Consider the following 16,427-nt stretch of genomic DNA (forward strand, 5'->3'; position numbering starts at 1 on the left):
TCTTTTGCCTTACAACTGACGACCATTTCATCTAACGTCGCTTTGTTATCTCTGAAATACGGCTTCCCCCTGTCTGTCTTCTGCCAAGCAGGAAACCTGTTGTCAACTTCCCTTTGTGATTGCGTAAGGCGTTGCTGCATCCCCAAACGCGGCAACAGTTCACTGACACTATATTTCGACTCAGACAGCTAAATATGACAATATCTTGTCAGGGGGAACTCACATCAACAAAGCACATCTTTGTAGTCCCATTGTTTCCAAAATAACTGATACATCATCGATGGCGCAAATTGCACGTTCCCGTTAGGTTGATGACCTTTGCAATAAGTATAAAAAGGGGACATAAGTTCATGAAGCCACCTGAGCTGACATTCCAGTGACTGAAGTTATGGCAAACAGTTGACAGTAAATTACGGTATGTATGTGTTCCTGTATAACCTTCCCAATTTAACCCCAGTTACTTGTTTTTAATTACGGCCTTCTGGCCAGTGATACTGGAGATTAATGCGTGTCTTGTGATTTTGGACCTGACTTCAGCATACTTAATTTTGGTTGGCTCATTTGCCGTGCCAGGTGGGCATTAATGGTAGCCGACTAGAGACGTTTAGATAATATTTGGCAGCTAGGACTTTTGGTGTTGCATGGTGTTCCACAGGGTTCAATTTTGGGGGCCCTGCTGTTTTCATTGTATTTGCTGCCCCTGGGTTCCATCTTAAGAAACCATAATATTTCCTTTTACTGCTATGCGGTTGACCGTCAGATCTATGCCCCGCTAAGCAAAAAGGATACTTTCTCCATTTTCTTGAAGAAAACAGCAGTTCATCTAAAGGGAACAGTCATAAACTTGAGTTTATATTGGTGATTATATATATATATATGTTTTAATCTTAGGCAGCTTTCTAAAATAAAGCCTTGCTTTCACAAAAGCACTATAGTAATCCATGACTCCGTTACATCTTGGCTGGATTACTGTAATGCACTATTTTGGTGTCGGCCAGTCCTTCCTGATCCCTCAAGCATCTCCAGTTGGTCCAAAAATGCTGCTGCTCATCTTTTAACTGGATTGGAGCACAACTCAAACTAGCCTAGCTCCCTTCATTAGCTCCATGTACGGCACTTTCACTTTGATGCAGCTATTGTTGTTAAAGTGCTCTATAAATAGAGTTGAGTGCAGTTCACGAGAAAGAATGAGAAACGTACTAGCTTACTTAGCCTTTAGCATGAAATAGAGGCGCCGAGTTCAAACTGTGGATGCCCCGCGGCGCGGCCAACCCCTCCTCGTCCTCCCCTCCTGAGGATTGAGAGGGATTTGCCTCTGACGAGGAAGAGGGGAAAAGTTTTCCCCTTTTTTTTTTAAAGTGCAGATAGAGAACGGGGAGAAAATAGGGGCGGTGCGTGACGACAAAGGAGAGACTTTCCAGGGAGAGCGAGCGAGGTTGGACCGGGACTCGTCCCAAGTGGAGCCCGAACCTCCCTCTCCACTTCCACAGCTAAACTCAACTCACTAATAGCTGAACGACTCTTTTTGGACAACTTACACGAGGTGCTGAAGCGTTGTTGTTGGCGTGTTGTAGTTGTAGTAGTCGCTTTTAAAACAAGGAGGTTTAGGAAAAGTTAGGGGAAAAAACGGTTTCCCCCGGTCCATTACGACTGCTTTTGTGTTTGTGAATGGTGGAATAATTTGTCTGCTGACAGCGCCAATTGTCCCGCTCAAGTGAACGTTCCAAGCTGCTGGCTCTCTCGGTAAGTTTTCCTTCGTCATTCGAACATCTTGTGCCGTACGTTTCCATTTTTTGGATACACCGCATCGTGTTGTTTTGTTTTGTAGTGGTGAACATGTGGCGTCATAAAACAACGCTGGTTCCAATGCCCCCGTACACATCCGTGTAAACTGTCACAAAGTCATCATGAAAATGGCTTTTAAAATAGCGTTGCCATTTAACTAAATATCCCTGCTAAACGTGGCTTTATGAGGTGTGCAGTTTTGTGTATGTATGTGCGTGGAAACGATGATTTCATTTGTTGTGTTGACATTTGTAGAGCATTCTTTACAGCAACAGTTTGGCTAATCTGAATGTATTATTATTGAAATAGGGTACGGACAAAATACCAAATTGAATGTACAGTCAACAGTAGGGGTGTTAGAAAAAATCGATTCGGCAATATATCGTGATATTACAGCACGCAATTCTCGAATCGATTCAATATGCGGCTAAATCTCTTTTTTTTTTTTACATACATTTTTAATGGAAATATTCAACAAAACGACTTAGTTAGGGTTAGGATTCACACATTAAGCATGAGGGAATGTTCTATTAATGGAACATTAAGCCTTAATATTTTATTTCAGTGCTGTTCAAACATGAATTTTCAGATAAATAAATACATTTTCATACAAATCTTACTGTGTACATGTTCAAATTTACTTTATTTAAAAAAAAATCGCAATAATCAATGTATAGATTCGTATCGGGATTAATCAGTATCGAATCGTGACCTATGAATCGTGATACGAATCGAATCGCCAGGCACTAGGCAATTCACACCCCTAGTCAACAGTGTTGTAACACAGAAAAGTCATGGCAACATGTTTTATTTTTGTGCGTGTGTGTGTGTGTGTTCATTCAATTTACAGGAAGCCATCTGCAGTATACTGTAAAATACCCCACTTGCCCAGTTCATTCAGCTCTATTTAAAAGACACAATTTTAGGTTTGTACATTCTATGCAAACCATAAATACATTCTTCACTTCACAAGGCCAACATTTCTCCTTGTGGCCTACATGGCGTGCCGGGAGTTTGAGCCCTGCGGTTATGTTCTTGTGATCTAGTTTAGGAGTGCCTCTTGGTTTTTTGGGTAGTCAGATGACAGCCCACAGGTCCCGTCTTTACCAGGGACTTGAAGGCTGTAGTTCCAACCCCCACTTGAGTGCACGCCACCATCTCAATGTGAACTAGTCTGTCAGCCTGCAGCAGATGATTTTACCCCTTTGAAAAAGGCAGAGAGGAAATCCTTCCCTGCTTTGGGGTAAAAGAGAAGGCAGGAAAAGAGGCAAGCTACCTATTTATTTATTTTTTAAACAATCTTGCTTGTTTTTGGACTAGGCTGTTATCGAGGATTAAATAAGTGATAAACCACTTTTCAGGAGGGGTGACTCGCATGGCAACTTTTTGTTCATGATCTGTAGGATTTACTGCATGAACATAACTCCTATAATCCCGCTTAAACCCCTTTGAGTTAGGAGCGTGGTCACCAAACGACTTAAACACGTATCTCAAGGCACCACTGTATTTTATATGGCAGCTGGATGAGTTTTGGTGTGAAGGTCTTTGATCTCAACCTCATCTCTCAACTGTGGGAACGGAGATGATGAGCCAGCAGGTCCTCAAAAATGTTCTTCTGGATGAATGGACCCTCCAAAATGTTGCACAAGAGGGGGCTCGCTCCACAATTGATTTCATGTTCAGGTGGCACAATGCTTGAGTTCTTGTAGTCTTCCGTTACTGACTTTTGGATTTCAGTTTAGACTGTGAGAACGAATTCTGCTCAATTCAGCCTTGTCTCTCTCTCTCTCTCTTTTTTTTTTTTAAAGACACAGATGTTATTCAGGATTCCAAAATAAATAAAGTTTGACAGTGACACGGCTGAATAATGACGTTAAATGTGAATTAAGCCACAAATTTGCTGGGGGGGGGGGGGGGGGGCTTGCTGTGGGCTTCAGCGTTTTGAGCGCATGCCTAGGCTTCGTAGTTTTGTCCAAGTGTTGAGCACATGGACACTTCTAAGCAATGGAACTCTGAGCTTGTCTTTATGAACAACAGCAGTGTAGAAGAAGAGCGGAGCAATCTGTTGTAGCTCAAGTTCACATGTGAAGTACATTGTTTGCTATACAATATGGAGTTTCACCCTCCTTTTGTTTGCCTACTGGCATACTGGGAGGAGCTGAGAGGGATTCAATCCTAATAATCATAGTCAATAATAGTAATTCAATACATTTAGCCCCAGTTTAAACATAAGGATATGTTTACATGAGAATCACCCAATTCAAATGTGAATGCATTTCTTGTTAGTTTTTAGTTGCTTTTTGACAAGACTTTTTTCAAGACCATTTGAGGTTGTACAAACTAGTCGATTTGTCATCTTTACTATTCAATTATGTCAACTAGTCGCTAATCATGTTTTGGGCTTGAGCAGGCAGAGCAGCTTGCAGCAACAGATCAGTGTGTTGAATGCATTTAATTAGGCACCTTAATTGATTTAAATTGTCTTCCATTTCTGAATTTGCATCTTTGGTAAGTGAGTGTGAATCAGTAAAGGGGAAAAACAGACTCCAACAGGATTTTAAATAACTTTTCAGCCCGCGCTGTAAAAAGTAGAGAGAAAGATCGGGAAATGATTCCACCGCACACGACGAGATCCCTGATCATTTGCTAACGCAACAAATTCCTTCAATGCAAAATCCAGTGCTGTGGTGGTCCCAGAACAAGGACACATTTTCCTTGTTTGGCCAAGTTGTGCACGTGTTATCTGGACGTCCCAGCGGCTAACGCATCCAGCAAGATTATTTTTCTCTGTCTGGAAAAATCATCACTTCACAGGGGATGAGTTTTGTGTTCCAACGTGTATGTTCTGCGTAAATTCGGTGTACGCACTCTCCATTGTCAGTGGGGGTGTTGAAATAAAAATCGATTCGGCAATATATCGCGATATTACAGCACGCAATTCTCGAATCGATTCTATATGTGGCCAAATCGATTTTTAAACATACATTTTTTATGGGAATATTGAACAAAACGTCTTACTTGGGGTTAGGATTCACACTTTAAGCATGGAAGAATGTTCTGTTAATGGAACATTAAGCCTTAATATTTTATTTCAGGGCTGTTCAAACATGAATTTTCAGATAAATAAATACATTTTCATACAAATCTTACAGTGTACATGTACAAGTTTACTGATTAATATTTTCTAAATGTGAGTAAAAAAATAATCGCAATAATCAATTTATAGATTTGTATCGGGATTAATCAGCATCGAATCAAATCGTGACCTATGAATCGTGATCGAATCGAATCGCCAGGTACTACGCAATTCACACCCCTAGTGCCAAGCATTCCCTATTCCTGTAATTTTTTAAATTTCTTAATACAGTACTGAAAAAATATCGATCCGCTACTAGTTGAGTCGAAATTTGTCACATTGGTGTTGAGTTTGTCGACAAAAAATCAAATAAAAATTGCAAGTCATGCAACCCTTACAGACCAGTCGTCGTTGACAGAAACTTGACATATGTGGGCTAACAAATTTGTCTGCACATACTGTATGTGAAAGAACAGTTGAGGAAGTAATGTGACTCAGCCGATTGCAATGTGGCGTATAAATGTAGACGTGTAAGCACAAATTCTACAACAGTGATGTTTATTGTATTATTGTTATCCGTGTACTTGTGTGTGCCAGATTGAACTCTTTGTTTTCACAAACTATGACTTTCAGTGTCCAATTGGAAACAACAACATTGTCATATTCCAAAAAATTAATCACATTGAGATTGTTTTTTTCTTCTTCTTCTTTTTTTCTTGAAGAAAAAAAAGAAGAAAAAAAGAGAAGAAAAAGAGATTGTTTTTTAAATTCAGTTTCATTTAGTAAGCACCGATTTTCTAATCTATTACTAACAACAGATAGCGTTTAATACCACAGTGTGAGGCTGTAAGCGTTTGTCTGTAAAATAGAGCTGTGGCTTTGTGACAAGAGTGGAAACAAAAACAATGTTGAAAATCACATACATCCCATCACGTCCAAACATCTACCCAAAAAACTGCTGTTAGAACTGTAAACACTGATTATACCTGTGTCATGGAAGAGTTTTGGGGAATGCACTGAAGCAACCCCACCACACCTCTATTTTCATTTGCTTCCTAATTATGCAGCTGTATAGGACTGGAATACGTCATGTACTAGACACCTTCTTGTCTATGCATGCTCATTTTGGGAGTGTTTACATTTTCAGTAAAAAACACCTAAAACTACTCTTGATGGCAGACAAAATGAAACAAAATGGCTGTGAAACTTCCATTTTAATAAGCAAGTGTGCTATTGTTGTTGGATTCTATTTTAATCTGCGCTTGACATTTGACAGGTTTGCAACCTCCCAAAAAAAACCCACAAGATCAGTTTTCCCAAAATATACATGTATGTTGGGATTGCAGGTTATTTACTTTTCCCTTTATGCTAACTTTGGAGCTGTACTTTTTTGGGGTTACAGTTAACCAGACAGAAAAATGAGAGGTTTTTGTGTTTGTTTGGAAAGCACGTTACCATCTTTTCAACTGCCGAGGTCACTCTCAATGTACAATTATTGTCAATTGCTGTCGTGCGGTGTTTTTGCTTTGAGAACACCTTTGAAGAGTGGTGATCCACTTGATTCGTTTCCAACCTTTAATGTAAACCTCATCATGTCACATATAGTATTTTACAGCCACACCCGGCATGGGATAGAAGCTCATCCCCACCGCTAGTAAGAATACTTTGACTTGCTTTGACTTGACTCGCCTTAATTCATGAACCGCTTTCACACTGCCTTGACAACAAATTGACATATCAGAGTTGTAACCACAGAGTTGGCATTTATTTGCGTGCCTCGGTGAGACACAACTTGCAGAAAGTGCGTCAGGAGTGTGCGTTATACACGTCTGTCGCAGCTTCACGCATTCACTTGCGCTCAACTGTGTAATGTTGGTGGAAAGCGACAACACACTTTGGCCTACACTGTCTCAGTGCAATGCGGAGTCCGGACTTTCCTTACTTACTCGGAATATGAGGCTGTTAGGATGTGATGCATATTTCTGCGCTACATTATAAGCATACACTGAAGACATGTGACTGCCCTCTTAACGGGTCCTCTTTGTGTTGCTGTTTTCATGCTTCTTAAAAGTACAGACTTGCTCCCAGTCTTTTGTTGAAAGGCCTCTATTGTTTGGACTGAGGGCAGGCAAGCTTTAATTAGGTGAGATTATACAGTATGAATAATGTGTCAGTTGGGCCGGGGGGGGGGTTAGCAAACTTAAAGGGTACTTTCACGCTAGCTCTCATGGGTCCGTTTTAAAGTGGAAGTCAACCTTAAACATTTCTTGACAATATGTTATGTGTGACCTCACAAGTCTAAACATGACATTCTGACCAATATTACATTTGTGGAATAAGAGTTATAAAGCAAAATCCAGCCATTTTTATCCATCTCAGGGGGCGGCCATTTTGCCATATGCTGTGGACTGAAGATGACATCAATGTTGCTCAGGCAACGATCAATCACAGCTGACCTGTTTTCTGAAGCTGAGTTATGATTGGATGTTTCCTAAGACCTGAGTAACATTGATGTCATCTTCAGTTGACAGCAAGTGGCAAAATGGCCGCACCCTCAGAATACCATATGGGTTGACTTGGCAATTTGTAACTAAGTGTAAATGTGAAGAGCCCTTTGTTTTTGTTTCGTCACTTTACACTTAATTATGCGGAAGTTATGCCGTATCTTCGCATTATAGAAAATATATTTGGGAATACTAATCATTCATACCAACAATATGGAAAAGTATGTAGACATTATTGAAAGATCCCCGGTAACTAGTAGTTACTACCAGGAGTTGAACAGCTGACGAAGGACATACTGTGTGGGGGAGACGGCTGAACAAAAACCAAACAGAAGAGAATAACTGACATTTTTGGCATCTGAGCAGGACAAGTGGCACAGAAACTCAAACTGAATAGAAAAAAAAAAGCAGAGAATGGCAGGAATGATGGCTGCAGATGTTGCCTTGAAAAAGTTATGATTGTGATGATGTGATCAGAAACAAGGACCTTTGACCTTCATCTTTGAGCATTAAGAGTCTGGAAAATGTGCCCATGTAAGTTGTTTCAGGAAACCAACACGAAAAGAGTTGCAACACGCAGCGGGAACCAGCTCGGTCGTGTCTGCAGGATCACTTGGTGACGTGTTCTCTTTAGATTAGCAAGCGATCCCGAGAGATTGTTATTTCCTCTTCTGACTCTGGCTGATGTTCTCCGCAGCATAAAGTCTTCAACATCGGTGTTCACTGATCTGAGGCGTCAAGTGTTGAGGATTCGAAAGCTTTGCTGGTGTCATCGCTCCATGTCACAAAAACAGACCCGTTGAAAGCTGATGTTCCACTTCCTCATCAGGTCCTTCCTGCTTCAGCAGGAAGCTGACTTGGGGGCCCAATATGATGCCCTGCTCAATAATCCTCCCGAATGAAAACAGATGTTATTATGTTTTTTAATTCCCTACTCAGCTCGTAAAAACCCATTTGAAACCCACCACATTTTCTCTACGGCTCCCGTTGTCTAGACTTGACAATTTTTTGGGGGCTTGTGGACATGTTCAGTCGAAGACGGCCTGATTTATGGCTGCAACTGCACAGCACAGCTTGCATTCTTGGGTGGCTTCTTCCAGACAGCCAAATCATAATCTTATCTTCTCAGCTGTCCGTGGCCATCAAGTCGGCGGGACAGACGTTTTTTTACTGACCACGCGTGTCCAACTCTTGATTAAACACACCCAAATTTGCTATGTGGGGAACTTGTAGCCTGGCCGGCCTCCTCGGCAGCTGAGCACTCAATTGTGCATTACTCAACCCCCTGCTGTGTTTGTTCAGGGGGGTGTAACCTCCTAAGCAATTGTACGAGATGCTTTCTAATGCCGCTCATCAGTGGTATTAACTGCCGGTCCGTATCTAAATGAGAAATACAAGGTTTTCTCAGTTTACTACGGCCATGGCGTAACCCCAAAGTGTATGTAAGTGTCCCGCATTGCCAGCACAGAAGTCAGGTGAGCAAATCTCGTTACCGTCTGTGACAATTTTGTTTATGTGTGAAAATTGCTCGACAAAATATTTGTAATGTTTGGATTTGTTCTTCACTTTTGTTGAACAGAAAAATATGTTTTAGCAGTTGAGGTCACTTTCTGACCACACATTGAGCTAGCGAAACTTTTGAGTCTAAAAAGCTTGAGTCAAAAATTCATTATTGCTGTTCTAGATGATAAAAAAAAAAAAAGAGAGAGAGCTCACTGAAAATGAAAGTTTCCATTAAAGCTCTTCATGGTACTAGATGTTCTCTTTACGGATGTGTTAAGCACTGTACATATGCCATGAATTTAATTTGTTCCACTGAGTTATCAGGTTCCAAGTTTACATGTAGTATGATGACTCGTATAGCTTTGGTACTTTAAGCTTTGTTCCCAGTCCCACTAAGCTTTCTTTCTGGACTCCAGGTTCAAGGTAAATTGCATGTAGAAAAAATGAATGATGAGATGAATGAATTTCTAATGTGGTATAATGGTTAACGCCTGTCTCTGTGTGATTGACTGGCATTCTTTCCAGAGTGTACTGTCATCAACTGAGGAAGTAAAATATGGAGAATAGATTCAGGAAGCTCTTCAAGATCTTTTTGTAGCCCGTTTATGGAGCAAGGAATCATTTTTGTTCATTATTATTACCAAAGTAGTAATGGATGCCAGTCTTATTCGTTATTCATCGCCTTTTAGTCTGCTGTATTGAGTTAACAGTGTCTGTTCATTCCACCATGTTGAAAACTGAAAAGCTAGCTGGACTACAGACTTTTCATCTTGTTGACACGCAATTAGTTGCTAGGTGATTTGAGCTCATGTAAAAAATGCGGCGTAGAAGCATTGCTCGAGTTCCATCTTGAAGATTGATCATGTTGCTTGTTGTCACTCCCGCCTCCCATCAATCAGCTGCAGTGTGAAGGAAACACTTGGCTCCCATCTTTGACGGCAAACATTCGTTCTCCACTCGTATCCTTGGAGTTCCCGGCCGTCATTTTTTGGGCCCCCGTGTCACGTCCATGGTTTCTTGCAATTGCCACTTAGAGGTCACGGCATGGGCCTCTGAGTCTTTGTTATGGCCCACAATGGCTCTATTCTCCAACAGCGGCGAGGTCTTCTAAAAACTGCAAGACATTGGACACCATTGTGACTCATGGTAACATGATGCAAACGCATGGGAGCGTCTGTGTGTGTTCATCGCGACTTACTTAACTAAGTTACTTCTCAGATGCTCACGCTTAAAGTGTTACTTGAAAGTAGCAAAGCGGCTGAGGTGTTCTAGCAACGTTAGCATTACACCAAAAAATTATGTTGCCCAGGGCGCTGGATGTTATTAGCTGACCGTTGATTTCATTTCGTATTGGCGAGGTAGTCAATGACATCAGACTTAACAAGCATTACAAAGCTTCGATTCAGTTCAACATTTTTCTTTTATGGCTTACTGGAAAGCCCCAGTCCGAAGGGAAACAAATTGTTGTAAAGTTCTTGTCTGTCCATGCATGTACTAAGCAGCCTATCACGTGCTCAGTTTTTACAGAAGGCTGGAATCTTCACCTACTTTCACACCATATAGACAAGCGGTGGGCAAACGTTTGTGCACATTTGATTGTTAAAACTGACAGATGAGTGAGGCCATTCGTAGATGAGGTTAATTTTTTTTTTTAATAATAATAATGTTTTGGGTAAAATTGTGTCTGTAAAATATGTAATATTGTTTATTTAGACACGGTCAGAAAATGTGGTTGTGTGATGGAAAGGATTATCCGCAAATCTGTTATAATATAATATAATACGTTGTTTTTGGGAGACGTCATTTTTCCCAAAACAAATGCACACTTTCCTCTCTTTCCTGGAAGAAATATAATGTAGTAGACCAACATTGGACCAATTGGTAAATCAGATGTCATCAACACTTCTCTTAGAAAGAATTACACGTGTTAAAGGACACATTTGAATCAATCTGGATTTTGGAAGCTGTTAAATGAAGATATCATTTGATTATGTTTATGATTACTGCAATTGTATATGAATTGATCGGGCACTTGTTCGTGTTAGTGTTGGTGGGTAGTGTCTTTTGTTTTTGTTTTTATTATGCAAGCATCCGACAAAATCTTGTTTTGCATTTGTGTTTTTCTAAAAGTATTATAAAAATGTTATGCCCCCCCCAAAAAAATTCACAAAAATGTATAAATAGTTTTATTATCATTAATTAATCTATTATTTGATACAAAAAAAATGTACCTTTTAAATGAGTCATGATTAAAAATACTTTTTAATTATTCCGTTTTAGAAATGGATGAATGGATTTCAGCATTCTGGATAATCAATAGAAAAGTCACAATTTGTTCAAAGGAGACAGACACTGCCATTCTCAAATGCATTTTAAATGTAATGTTGAATTCAGGAGCGTCTGTTCATGTATTCACGTTATTCTCTCTGACTGCAATCAAGAAATGGGACAATCTTGCCAAGAAAAATCAATGATTCAACATTCGGATTAGAATATGTTCACATTTATTTAGTTTAACTTGGAAGGCGCGAGTACCGATACTAGGTATCGGGCCGAAACCAGTGTGTGTGACGTGTGCCCATTTTATGATCAGGAAGTACAAATTATAAGAATAGAAAATTAAGTCGTACTTGGTATTGGTATTGGTGACTACTCAAGAGTTGAGTACTCAAGTTTTGTCTAGTCTATTAATTAAGTACTGAAGCATCAAACATGTTTCTCATTTTCTCCAGACTTGAGCGGCCACGTGCGTTGCCATGATCGGAATATTCCGCATTTGTGCGTTGTCCTGCAGCTGATAGCAATCAAAAGCAGAAGAGAGAAACCAAAAAGTACAAGAGTGAGGAAAAGTTTCCGAGGAGGCCTCATTTTTTTCCACATGGTCATTCCCAGGAAACACATGAAGGTGCACGTTTTTGTGTTGAACCTTGAACTGTCAATGTGGAATAACTAAGTGTGAGGGACACTTCGAGTCAAGGAGCAGTGACGAGGCAAACTTGCATGCCTAAACCCTTAATAGTGAAAGCAGGGCCATATGCTACTGACTGCTTCTTTTTTTTTCTTCCTCGTAGAAAACGTGAGTTGCTCGTAATCGGATCTGGTCTGTGGTGAGCTCATGTCGGAGGCCTGCCAGCGGTCCACCCATGCAGTCGCATGTGGCTCCCTCACATTAACCTCCTAGAAGTCACAATCCGTTTAGTTGTAGCAGCTTCAACAAGTGTGTTTGTGTATACAAGTTAGTATGAAGTTTGTGTTTATGACGTATCAAACTTTTTGTCTCCATAGCAACCAAAGTGGCTCCGATGGACCTGAGATAACATCAGCAGCCAGTCTACCTTGTGTCCTGGTCTTGCTCTGGACCCGAAACCCCAGGATGGCAGATCCCACCGCGCTAAGCTCCGATTCGGCGGGGGTCGGCAGCGCCGAAGTGGACGCCTGTAGCTTGGAGATAGAGCGGAAGTATGAGATCATCCCTGCTGTCATCTGCTCCATGTGTTGCCTCTTTGGCATCATCTACTGCTTCTTTGGTGAGAAACAAACTCGTGTAGGCCCCCACATTACACGCATGCTCGGGATGGGAACACTAATGTCAGATTCATACATTTTAGAACAACACAATTCTCGTGTTTTTGGCCCTAAAAGACCACAATAGATTTGAAATGAAATAAATTGTGTTTTAAGTGGAGACTTTCAACTTGAGTGAGATGGTATTTATGTCCAAATCAGGTGAACGGTGTAGGAATTATAAGTTTACCGGTTGGCTATATGCCTCCCACTTTTTAATGCCCTCAAACGTCTGCAGCACAGCTTGTTTAATTTCAAATCTATTGTGGTATTATTCAGAGCCAAAAACATTAACATTATCAGTAGGGCTGTCACCATTGAATCTTCTTAAAACTCAATCCACTAAGGTTCGACTTAAATTGAATTGACTGAGTGAAATAAGTATTGAAACACCAACAAAATTAGCCTATGCTAAATTGTTAGCAATCGCGATTAGCTTTAGCGCGCTAGCGATTACCATTTAAGGTAAACCAAACACCAACTACCATTTAGTTCACACACACATCATTATATCTACATTACACGTGTAATAGTGTCTTAAAAATCACTTACATACGATGCTTTAACATTATTCCATGAGTAAACAAGGGTAGAGCTAGCTATTAGCTACTGTTTCTGTCTTCTTCTGGGCGTGCTTAGCTGATGACTGCCCTCTACTGGTTAAGTGGTGAACACCTAAAACCGAGTGGCTGGTTATATATTGGAATAATATTTACAGCGCAAATTCTTTTTATGACATTCAGAACTTTCTTTCTTGTGTTTTGGGGAGGCTCAACGTGCTGTATTGTCTTGAATAGAAACCCACTTAAGTACTAAGTCAGTGAGCGGTTTAAGCAGGCAAATTACTTCTGTCATTCGACCACTAGATGGGGCACTAACTGAAGGAATAAAGATCAGATCACAGCCGCCATTCAATGTCCGTGGATAAAACATGAAATATGGTTCAGGCGGAGCTTCGAGGCAGAAAATGTTAGTCAACTTATCCAATTTGGTCGACCTTTTTTCTCAGCCCTTATTATCGGTGTCCCAAAATGTATGGATCTGACCGTATTTGACTTATCAATACCGAACGGTAAGCCATGACGATGCAATATGAACTCAATCCCCGATGATGCATCCCCTTTGTAGGTTACCGTTGCTTCAAGGCGGTCATGTTCCTGTCCGGTCTGATGTTCGGCTCCGTCGTCATCTTCCTGCTGTGCCACAAGGAGCACGTTCTGGACACCCAGCTCAGCGTGGAGGCCAGCGCCGGCATCGGCCTCGGGATCGGCCTGCTCTGCGGCCTGGTCACCATGATGGTCCGCAGCGTGGGCCTCTTCATGACGGGCCTGCTGTTGGGCCTCCTCTTGGCTCTGGCCACCCTGCTGCTCACTATGCAGTTTTACACGCCCACCACGGTTTGGGTCCCCCTGGGCACGCTGCTGGGATCGGCCATGCTATTTGCCGTTATGACGCTGCAGTGGCAGAAGCTGTTCACCGTCCTCTCCACGGCGGTTTTCGGCGCCGCCACCATGACGGTGTGCGCCGACTATTTTGTGGAGATGCTGGCTTTAGTCAAACATGTGTACGGGTGCCTGCGTCTGTCGCCGGGGCCGCCACTATGCTGGTACAGCTTGGTCATTCTGGGCATCTGGCCCGCCCTCAGCATCATCGGAGTTCTGGTCCAGTGGAAACTGACGGATGGCAGATTCTCCCACACGGATGGTGAGGATGGAAAAGCCCGATGGCCAGTGGATGCTGTGATGCTAACATTTGCCCTCTTTTTTTTAGTGGTTTTAAGTCGGCGTCAGAAGAGAGTGCAACTGATGCGCATTCGAGAGAAGGACGCTCGGAAGCGACAGCAGGCAGGTGGGCAGGAAGGCACGTACCGCCGTAAAGCCACCCCAGTGAAACGTTACGCTGGGGACCTTCTGGCGCCGGTCAGTGTCACCCAACATGGCGTGTGCTGTCGTCACTATCTATTTCACAACTTGTCTCCTTCATCTTGATTTTCTACTCTCTTAAAAACAATTGGGACAAAATGAACACAAATTGGGTAAAAAAGGGACCGACCCAACATTTTGGGTTAGTCAGGTAACCCTAAAACATTGGGTCAACTGAATAACCCACAAATCAACCCAAGGTCAAATGAATAAAACCAATTTTGGGTTGTTTTATTTTATTATTTTAATTTGACACCACATTTGGGGCTAAATACCTCAATAAGTTGGGTCGGTTCATTTTTGACCCAATTTAATTGGGTCATTCAACTAACTAAAAAAGTTGGGTCAAGTGAATAACCTGCAAAAAAAAAAGTGAGTTGATTTGTGGGTTATTAATTTAATTGTGCCAACTTTTAGGGTTAAATACCTCAAAAAGTTGAGTTGGTTCATTTTTGACCCAATTCATTTGGGTTATTCAACTAACCCCCAATTTTTTTTGATTTGTGGGTCATTAATTTGACCCAACTTTTGGGATTAAATACCTCAAAAAGTTGGGTTGGTTCATTTTTGACCCAATTAATTTTGATTATTAAACTAACCCAAAAAGTTGGGTCAAATGAATAACCAACAAAACAACCCTAAAACAGGTTTGATTTGTGGCTTATTAACTTAATTTACCCCAACTTTTGGGTTGAAATATCGTAGAAAGCTGGGTCAAATGTTTTGTGGGTTATTCATTTAATTTGACCCAACTTTTTGGGTTAAATAACTAGCAAAAAAAAGTTGGGTTGGTCCATTCTTGACTCAATTGAGGTTCATTTTGACCTAACTGTGTACTTCTTAATTTTGGAATTTAGTACAGTGGACTCTCAGAACTCCAACTGTTCTAGGAGGCTGTTCATCCTGATTTGGGCAGGACAGTGTCCTAGTGGTGTACTCAAATGAAGACGCGCTATCGAAAATAGTTTGCTGAATCATCCATCTGTTTGAGTTCCGAGGGTCCACTGCTTACGTCTCCTGATCACAACAACGTAGTCGAGCTCAAACTGTCTCTGCGTGTTCCTCAGAGCTACCTGCAAAGTCTGCGGGACAGACAAATGGGCACCGGCACCTCCCTTAGCAGCCAGAGCACCGCCAACCACACCATGATCGACTTGGACTGTGACACGGGCTCCACGGTGCCCCTCACAGCTACAACCCCTGTCGTCAGGGTCTGAGCACCGTGATGTCAATTAAAAGAGAAAAAAAGGGACATTGTGATTCTGTGACGTGCTTGTGATGTTCTGAAGAACCTGTGAGAATGTTTTGTTTATCTGCGTATGAAAAGAGGGATGCTGTTTGTTTGTTTGTTTTGGGAAAGAAGAACATTTAAAGCCACTATGACAGCGGTGCTTCTCAGAGGAACAAGACACGAAGCGTACAAGGTCCTACCATTTCCTCGCATCGTGTATTGAATACAAAACAGAGCCTGAGGTGCGTTCCGATCAGGTGGTAAATCTGACGTACTGTACTTCCAATTTGAGTCACATTGCCATTGAGTGTTGCGTCGTTACTGTTTAACATTGAAGGATGCGTGGTTTTCTTTTCTTTAGCTGCAGTGTGTCAGGAGAGTGAAGTAAAACACGTGAAGCAAAATGTTACATCACAGTCAGTTGTGTTTGCATAAAAGTTGTTTTTAGGCTGCACTCAGATTTTTTTGTGAAGTTCTAGCTCGTCAAACGTTCTAATTTATTTGTCATACAACCATCATGGTAGTGATGATTAAAAAGCGTGTCAATTGGTAGCCGTCTTTTTTACTTTAGACAATTCAATGTGTTACCTGAATTTGTACATACGTGTTGATAGAAATGAATAAAATACATGTTTGATACTTAACAGCTCAATGGGTGCCATTGTTTTGTTCTCTTTGGGCTCTTAGCAACCAGACCTTTCTCAGGCAATAAAGAGGTCATTGGAAGGATTTCCTATTCTGGAGTTGGTCGTCGCCGCCATGCTGTGCGCAGCCAAGATTTTTTTCTAGTTGCTCACTCACACAAGGCAGGAACAAAACAGCCTTTCATTTAATTCTCGTCT

General features: G+C 41.4%; 1 protein-coding gene and 1 long non-coding RNA gene across 4 annotated transcripts; one reads left to right on the forward strand and one right to left on the reverse strand.

The window, feature by feature from the left end:
• Positions 1–1,331: 1,331 nt before the first annotated feature.
• LOC147167105 (transmembrane protein 198-like) lies at positions 1,332–16,229 on the forward strand. Of its 3 annotated transcripts, XM_086087761.1 has the most exons (6): positions 1,332–1,743; positions 11,940–12,085; positions 12,154–12,395; positions 13,561–14,136; positions 14,203–14,351; positions 15,422–16,229. In XM_086087761.1, exons 3-6 carry the CDS (start codon positions 12,242–12,244, stop codon positions 15,569–15,571), a joined length of 1,029 nt encoding a protein of 342 aa, XP_085943887.1. In that variant the 5' UTR covers positions 1,332–1,743; positions 11,940–12,085; positions 12,154–12,241; the 3' UTR covers positions 15,572–16,229. The 3 variants fall into 3 exon arrangements, with proteins under 3 accessions (XP_085943887.1, XP_085943886.1, XP_085943888.1); XM_086087760.1 differs by lacking the exon at positions 11,940–12,085; XM_086087762.1 differs by lacking the exon at positions 11,940–12,085 and having other exon boundaries at positions 14,203–14,280.
• LOC147167106 (uncharacterized) lies at positions 9,456–13,079 on the reverse strand. The gene is made up of 3 exons (XR_015096352.1): positions 12,985–13,079; positions 12,204–12,309; positions 9,456–9,982 (listed from the first exon to the last, which is right to left on the reverse strand). It is a non-coding gene; the product is annotated as an uncharacterized LOC147167106 (long non-coding RNA).
• Positions 16,230–16,427: the final 198 nt, after the last annotated feature.

This window comes from Leptonotus elevatus, chromosome 10, assembly GCF_054856555.1.
Source record: "Leptonotus elevatus isolate MCC_2025b chromosome 10, RoL_Lele_1.0, whole genome shotgun sequence".
NCBI classification, from domain to species: Eukaryota; Metazoa; Chordata; class Actinopteri; order Syngnathiformes; family Syngnathidae; genus Leptonotus; species Leptonotus elevatus.